Source organism: Elephantulus edwardii, unplaced genomic scaffold, assembly GCF_000299155.1.
Source record: "Elephantulus edwardii isolate Elephantulus edwardi_28Jun2011 unplaced genomic scaffold, EleEdw1.0 scaffold00028, whole genome shotgun sequence".
NCBI lineage: Eukaryota > Metazoa > Chordata > Mammalia > Macroscelidea > Macroscelididae > Elephantulus > Elephantulus edwardii.
Window position 1 is genome coordinate 13,803,439 of NW_006399778.1, and position 7,996 is coordinate 13,811,434.

The 7,996-nt window shown below is 49.0% G+C and overlaps 1 protein-coding gene across 1 annotated transcript; it reads left to right on the forward strand.

Moving 5' to 3' along the window:
- Nucleotides 1-219: 219 nt before the first annotated feature.
- Nucleotides 220-6,983, forward strand: AKR7A2 (aldo-keto reductase family 7, member A2 (aflatoxin aldehyde reductase)). Its single transcript, XM_006883587.1, has 7 exons — nt 220-538; nt 3,433-3,620; nt 3,804-3,908; nt 4,800-4,896; nt 5,143-5,242; nt 6,002-6,131; nt 6,794-6,983. Exons 1-7 carry the CDS (start codon nt 220-222, stop codon nt 6,953-6,955), a joined length of 1,101 nt encoding a protein of 366 aa, XP_006883649.1. The 3' UTR covers nt 6,956-6,983.
- Nucleotides 6,984-7,996: the final 1,013 nt, after the last annotated feature.

Below are 7,996 nucleotides of genomic sequence, written 5' to 3' on the forward strand. Positions count from 1 at the left end.
TCGCCATCGTCACGCCCCGGGAGCCGCCTCCTGCGACTCCGCCTCTCACATCTTGCAGTTGGCAGAGGGTCCCTGACTGCCTGGCTCGCGCTCTCGGCGTCTCCGTGCGTGGGGGTGCGCCGCCGTACTTGTCCTCGTTCCCTTATACCTAGCACTCACGCTCCGCCCCGACGATGGAGAGCGGATCCCGAGGTGCCCCAGTGCGCAGGCGCCATCCTTATGCTGCTTGCTGCGTCTCGCGCCGTGTCCCGCGCTGCCATACGCTGCGCGCGTAACTCCCGACCTCTCCGGGTCCGTGCTACCGCCATGGCCCAGCCATCGCCGCGGGCCGCCTCGAGCCCCCTGTCCCGGCCAGCCACGGTGCTGGGCACCATGGAGATGGGGCGTCGCATGGATCCGTCCGCCAGCGCCGCGGCCGTGCGCGCCTTCCAGGAGCGAGGCCACACCGAGTTGGACACGGCCTATATGTACTCTGACGGCCAGAGTGAGAGCATCCTGGGCGGTATGGGGCTCGGGCTGGGCGGCGGCGACTGCAAAGGTAACTCCTGGAGTTCCGCCTCGGACCCCTCACCTCCTGGCCGGTGGCACACCGACTTGTGTCCCCCAGTGCACACGCCCCACTCCTGCCAAGCAGCAGTCAAGAATGACAGCTCCGCCCTCCTCTCAGAGTACCTCCCCAGGACAAACCCACAGCTTTGTGAACCCCCAAGGTCTTCAGACACTGTCCACATCAGGCGCTGCACAAGTGAACGTTGCTTTGCCCCCATTATCTTCCCTTCACTCCTCCTTACTTGAGGTGCAGTCTGGGAACTCCTCTATTAAACCCCTCCTTACTTGGGGTGCAGTCTTGGGAACGCTCCCAAGCCTGATTTAGCCTTTCAGTTCCAACCCCCCAGCTTTCTGGTGCAACCCTTATCCCCAGCTGTCAGGTGCTAATAAATTATCCCCTCCCCCATTGCCTTGATTGCCCCCTGGACACATTCCAGCCAAGTCTTTGCGGTGGGTGAGAGATCCGCCTCTTATCCGGGTCTTTAACCAGGCCCTAGACTTTGCCCTGCTCAGTTGGCACTACCTTTACCACCTCTCTCAGAGATAGTTATTATAACTGTTCTTGTGGGTAGTTGGGGAATGAATAGAAAAGCCTTTCTATTTGTTATGTTAACCTTTGCTATTGACTACAGGAGGAAAAGACTCTGGCTGATGAAAACAGCCACACAGTTGACTTAACTGCCAAGGGTGAAGTTCATGTCACTCAGAGGCACCTTGGAAGAAAGGCCTGGTGATCCACTTCCAGGAAAGCAGCCTCTGAATACTCTATGGATGGTGCACTATTCTACTCTTGACATAAATGAGGTCACCATGAGTTGTAGTCTCCGTTCCATGATCATAGCAGGGAAATTGACTCTAACCATTCCCTGGGAGTGCAGAGTTATATTGAAGATAAAACCAAGTATTTGTGGGGAGCTCAGACAAGGAAGCACTTTCTGGGGCTGGGGGACAGGGTTAGTATTAGCACCAGGAAGTCTTAGAGAAGTGAACACTGGTGTTGAGCCTTAAAAAAATCAGTGGCAGATTGCTGTATAGAAAAAGAGAGGCTCAGGGCACAACTGTGCAAAATCTGGCAAAGGAGTGCAAAGTGCATGGTGTTTGCACGGAGGGCAAGAAGAAGGTGGGATGGGGTGAGGACTTTGTCCTTCGGTAGCTGGTACAATTCCAAGTGCTTAGGGTGATGTCTGGCACAGAGTGAGGGCTTGCCTCATCAACCTTAACTGTCAATCAGTTGTCAGGATTACCAGACCTTACTGCTTTTTATTTCCATCTTCCTCTCCACTGTGGGAAAGGTCCTTCGCTCCATAGCCTGGTGGATCTGCAAGAACAGAATGGGAGCATAATACCTAAGACCCACACTCTTCTCAGATTTGTAGATAGGGAAGATTTCAGAATTGGGTATCCTCCATCCCTTCCCCTCTTCCTTCTCTGAGTCCAAAGACCCAATGGGCCCAAGTTCACACCAAGAATGGGCAGAAGATGTGGAGGAATGCAAAAAATTTAGACAAGAAACTTAGATGCCACCCTCCGCTCCCTGCCCTCTGAGTTGACTTTGCCACTCATGAAAAATACCTCCTCACCCAATGATTTACATACCTGGGAATCTCTGTAGGGGAAGCACAGGTGCATGTACTGACACTGTCTTGTTCTCAGAGGGATTGTGTATCTGGAGTGGGGTATGTGTACACCGCTTGTAAGGCTGGGCAGGAAGGGAAACTCTGACTGCCTTCTACTCAATTCATCTCTGCCACTGTAGCTCATGATCAGCTAACAGATTGTTGTTGTTATGGTTAGCGGCCATCAAGTCAAGTATAACTCATAGCAACCTATGAACAGCCCACCTGAACCCTGTCCTATCCTGTGCCATCCTCATCATCTGACATACTAAAGCCCATTGCTGAAGACACCATGTCAATCCATCTCATTGGGGGTCTTCCTTTCTTATTTTCTAAGCATGATGTTGATTTCCAAAAAATAGCCTCACCTAGATAAATGTCCAAAGAGTGAAAGATGAAGCTTTACCTCCAAGGAGCACTCTGGCTGCCCTTCTTGAAGGCAAATCTGTTCGTTCGTTCAGCACTCTGAAGAGATATTCAGTACTCTTCTCCAGCACACCTTCTGAGTTCCTGCATAGTCTTAATTACCGTGTCTCCTGGTTCCTAAGCCTGCCTGCGCTGCAGTTCTTGCTTTGCGTGGCAACCAGAGTAAACCAACGTAGCTATGTAAATGACATAGCTGATCAGTCCATGCCCTGACTTAAAAACCTTTAAATGGCTACTGTAGCTGTCATGATGATTCGGTGGGGTGATGTTTGAGACTTTTTCAGATTATGTGTGTGCTTGCTTTTGTGTCATATCCACTACTTCTTGCCCTGGAATTTGTTCACATGTAACAGAATTGTAGGTATATGCCCTTGTGCTGTTCTCACCTCTGTAGATTTGCCCATGTTCCCACATGTTGGAATTTCCCATTTTCCCTTGTAATCTGACTCATTTTTTGGAGACTCAGCTGGGGGGGTCGTTGGTTACAGGAAATGTTCTCTGGAATGCCTTGGTAGCCTCACCACACTTCTCAAGGCTCCTTGTATTTCTCCACTGTACCTGCTGTTCTGGGTGCTCGGCCCCTCGTGCACAGCTTGGATGGGCAGTTCAGTGGTTAGCTGTGATTATAGGAGCAATGAACATTGATGATTTTTATTTACAATGTTACTTAATACTCTTGACTTGACTGTGAGGATAGTTCCATTATTGTGACCTGCATTTTACAGACTAGAAAATTGAGGCTTAAAGTTCTTAAGTGATTTAGCCTGAGTCATGTGGCTAGTAAGTGATGTTAATTATTAAGTGATTTCTTAGTCTCTTACCACCATCCTCTTCTTCCAAGTGAAAATTGCCACCAAAGCCAACCCTTGGGATGGGAAGTCACTGAAGCCTGATAGTGTCCGGTCCCAGCTGGAAACGTCACTGAAGCGGCTGCAGTGTCCAAAGGTGGACCTCTTCTACTTACATGCACCCGACCACAGCACCCCCATAGAGGAGACACTGCAGGCCTGCCACCAGCTGCACCAGGAGGTGAGGATCGCCACCTGCAGGTGTCTACAGCTTCTCTCGTTGGCCGGTCAACTATCTAGGAGAGTGAAGGCACCAGGGCAGTTCCAGAGGGTGCTGAGCACAAGCCTCACCCTAGTCTTCATCGGCTTCTCCTTCCTGATGTCCTAGATTTCATGAGGTCAGACCACGGTCTCTCTTCTTCAGGGCAAGTTTGTGGAGCTTGGTCTCTCCAACTATGCTTCCTGGGAGGTGGCTGAGATCTGGACCCTCTGCAAGAGCCATGGCTGGATCCTGCCAACAGTGTATCAGGTGAGGCTGGGGCGCAAAGGCCTCACCGCAGTTCTCTTGGCCACTCTGACTGTCCCAGTGTCCTCTGCTTAGAAGCCACCTCCCTGCTTAGGTCTGTAGAAGCTCCTTTGATCTCAGGTTGTAATTCTTCAGCCTGGCACACAGGCACCTGCTTACTGCACCTATGCCTTCCTTTCCTGCCTCACTGCCCATCTGAGTCCTTTCATTGCCACCCTTTTCTTTCTGCACTTCCGCCTGGATTAGTGTCCATTCTCCAATGCCTCATTTTCGTTCCATCAGCAAGTGGGGTTTTAAAATTTTTTTTTTTTTAATTTTTTTGCATGTGTGTGTGTGTGTGTACCGTCAAATTGGATCTGACTGGTACAGGAGGAGATCGTCCTCCAGCAGAGCATCTGGTGGATTCAAACTGCTCACCTCTGAGACTGCAGTACAGCTTCTTGCCACTAGGCTACCAGAGCTCTCCATCAGCAAGTGTTTTGAGAACTCACCGTGATCACAGAACCTACCATCTCTGCTTTGTATATTTTTTAAACTTGTCTGTGGTGGTATGTCCAGTGCCCAGCCCACAGCTGGTGCTCATGGACATCCCAATCCAATTTCTTTTCCTTTGGTCTGGTACTATCTCTTCATCCCCTCATCCAAGGAGTCATTTTTTTGTTGCCAATAGAGAGAGAGTGTGTGAGAGAGAAAATATACAAGTAGCCCCACAATTTTTAAATGTACAGTTTCGTTCAGTTGGCTATCATCTTCAAATTACGCAATGACACCACTAAAATAATTTTAGATTTCCTTTCTGAAATCCTGGGCAAGTTTTGACTGAGGGTTCTGCAGAGGTAAAGCTAGAGTGCCTCTCTTTACACAGTCCTCCCCAGCTGGTCCCTCTCCTTGCAGGGCATGTACAATGCCACCACTCGGCAAGTGGAAACAGAACTCTTCCCCTGCCTCAGGCACTTTGGATTGAGGTTCTACGCCTACAACCCTTTGGCTGGTAAGAATGTTGTGGGATAATGTCAACTCCTGGGGTGGAAGGCATTCCTGGTCCTACTTTTGCCTGTTCATAACCAATTGGGTACCTATCCCAGGACCTGGGGGAGACAGGGAAGGGTGTGGCATTACACTGAGCTGTGTTCTCTATTTCTTCCTGGGTCTCCCACAGCCCCTAGCACAGAGCCACTAGGGAACTCCAGTCTCTCAGAGTAGTCTGGCCCATAGTCTGACTTACAGCTTTCTTTAGGGGGTCTTCTGACTGGCAAGTACAAGTATGAAGACAAAGATGGAAAACAGCCCACGGGCCGCTTCTTTGGGAATAGCTGGGCAGAGACCTACAGAAATCGGTGAGCTGGGATATCTGCATCAGGATGATGGGGGCCCCTTTCACTGAAATAGAGAAGCTCACTGCTTTCTTGGGGGTTCAGGCCTACAACTCGGGCTGATTTCTGACAGGATCACCAAAACTCCTATGTGGTTTCTTCTTTTGGGAGCCTTGGTGGGGATATGAGGATCCCTAGAGTTTCTGCCAGTCTTTTGAGAAGGATATTTTGCTTGGAAGTGTCAAGGCAGAAGAGGAATACTCCAGATGAGATGGATTGACACAGTAACTGAGGTAATGAGGGTAGGTGTGTTAGAGACAGTGAAATTGGTCCAGATAGAGCAGGATTCATCACTATTATGCATATGGTCACTGTGAGTCAGAGATGACTTGACAGAACATAATAACAGAGTTCCTGCCAATGTCTTACATCTACCCTTGGAAGATTATGTCATCTGCTGAAGGGGAAAGAAAGAACGCTAGGTTTAGTTGAGACTGGGCCTCATCCTGCCACCTGTATGGCTACCTTTTCCCCTAGGTAATAGAAGGGCAGATTTTGTGAAATCTTAGGAGTAAACATGTCAACAGTGTCTTGTGCAGGAATCAGCATTCTAAGTGTTTCCAGTGCCAAAAAAAGTAGGAGCACTGTTGCTAGTGATGTTACCGGCCCTTTAGTGCTATAGGGTTTAGGGAGAAGACAGCTCCCCTCACTGGTTCTTTGAGTACGGTTGCTAGTCTGACCCTCACTGTAATGACCTCTGTACTACCCTCCCCACCTGCCCAGCTTCTGGAAGGAGCACCACTTCAAAGCCATTGCCCTGGTGGAGAAGGCCCTGCAGGCTGCTTATGGCCCCAGTGCCCCCAGCATGACCTCAGCTGCCCTGCGGTGGATGTACCACCACTCCCAGCTCCAGGTAAATCCGCTGTCCCTGGGAGCTCTGCTCCTGCCCTTTTAGGAAATCCAGAAACTCCTTTGCTTGATCATTTCTAAAGAGATCTTGTGCTTCTCCAGATAATCATCTCTGTTGCAATTCTCCAATTATCCTTAGACACCACTTAAGGAACTGACCCTCAAATAAAAGCTTTACAAACTTGGATTACATTGTTAATTAGATCTTATAAAGTACAATTATCCTAGTTTTACTGATGAAGAAACCTCATTGCCCACACAGCTGTTAAGATGGTAGAAAATTTAACTCAAGTTCAATTCCAAAATCTAGTAGCCTCAGTGCTCAACCTGTTGGGAGTTGGGGAGCCTGCCTGTCTCCTGATGTTCTAGGTTTCTTCCACCTCCAGCCTTACACTGCTGCATAGTGTCTGACATCTAGAGGGTGCTCAATAAATGGGCGCTGAGTGTTTTCCATAACCTTTCATTCCCATTACCACCCTGCAAATTAGAGGACAATTGAGTCTCAGCCTGGATGCAGGCTTGTCTGAGGATGAAACAGTGTAGCAGGAGAAAGAATACAGGGCTTGGAATCACATGGCTACACCTTTTGAAGGCACCTTAAAAGGGCCCTTAACTTGACAGGTGTCACTGAGCAGTGTGTTGAAGTCTGGCCATCTCCCCTTGCAGGGTGCTCATGGGGATGCAGTCATCCTGGGCATGTCCAGCCTGGAGCAGCTGGAGCAGAACTTGGCAGCAACAGAGGAAGGGCCCCTGGAACCTGCTGTCGTAGACGCCTTTAACCAAGCCTGGCATCTGGTTGCCCATGAATGTCCCAACTACTTCCGCTAGGCCCCAGTGTGGCTTAGGCTGGCAAAAGACATCTTTTTCTTCTTTCCCCTCATCCATTCCCTCACTCTGGTCACTCTTTGCCTTAAAATAATGACTGTGTTTTTTCCTAATTGTCCTGAATCATGCGTTATTTTTCTAGATTCCTGGCTGCTGTGTGCTGCCTTCTCCTCTGAGGCTTTTCCTGTCTTAATAAAGCACACACTTGGCCTGGCTGTAGATCAGGCCTGAAGCAAACTGCAGGGACTTGTCTCTTCTGATTTTTTAAACTTGTTTCCTATCCTGCTGAGAAAGGAGCAGAATCATAAGCTGAAGTCTTCAAAGGGAAAAGGTAATGGGAGGACCTCAGGGGCATGCTACCTTCACACAATGTCTCTTCACTCCCTTGTCTTAAATCCAGTACACTCTATCAATATGGTGTCAGGTGTGCCTCCTGAGTAAGATAGAAAAAGAGAGACAAACACTCAGAGATAGATTTTGTCCATTCAGAAATTCCCTCACTAACTATGTAGAAATTAAACCATTTGGGTAGAAGCATTAACAAAGAGAAGAGTCAACCCCTCAAAAGCTGTGGAACATTTTCAACTCTCTCTCACACCTCCTCGGTGGAGATGGGTCTCATTAGCCTAAGCCTCCTGTCTTCTTCTTGTATAGCATCAAAACAGACTCAGTTGGTTTTCAGAGACTGTAAATCACTTGGAAGGAGATTGCCTGTCTTCCAGACTGAATATTATGTGCCACTCTGCTATATTACTGCAAGGTCATTTCAGGAGCTAGCTTGGATCTAGGCTTAAGGAATCTTAGAACGATAGCCTGAGGGAGTCCTCTGTTTCTTGTCTTCTTACCACTCTTACCAGATTTAGCTCTGGGGCTCCTTCTGTTGGAAGGTGTGGTGGTGGTGGTGGTGGTGGTGGTGGTTGTTATTGTGTACCATCTAGTCCAAACAGACCCATAGCTGACCCACCTTCAGCGGGTTTTCAGAAGCAGTTTAATTGCCTGGGAGGAGATTACCCATCCTTCTCCTGTGGAGTATTGTTGATGCCT

What these genes read in the sequence shown, in the direction of transcription:
- AKR7A2 (XM_006883587.1), top strand. Translation starts at nt 220, where the DNA reads ATGCTGCTTGCTGCGTCTCGCGCCGTGTCCCGCGCTGCCATACGCTGC. An exon ending in CGCCTACAACCCTTTGGCTG is followed by an intron (nt 4,897 to 5,142) that starts GTAAGAATGTTG and finishes AGCTTTCTTTAG; the next exon opens with GGGGTCTTCTGACTGGCAAG. An exon ending in ACCACCACTCCCAGCTCCAG is followed by an intron (nt 6,132 to 6,793) that starts GTAAATCCGCTG and finishes CTCCCCTTGCAG; the next exon opens with GGTGCTCATGGGGATGCAGT.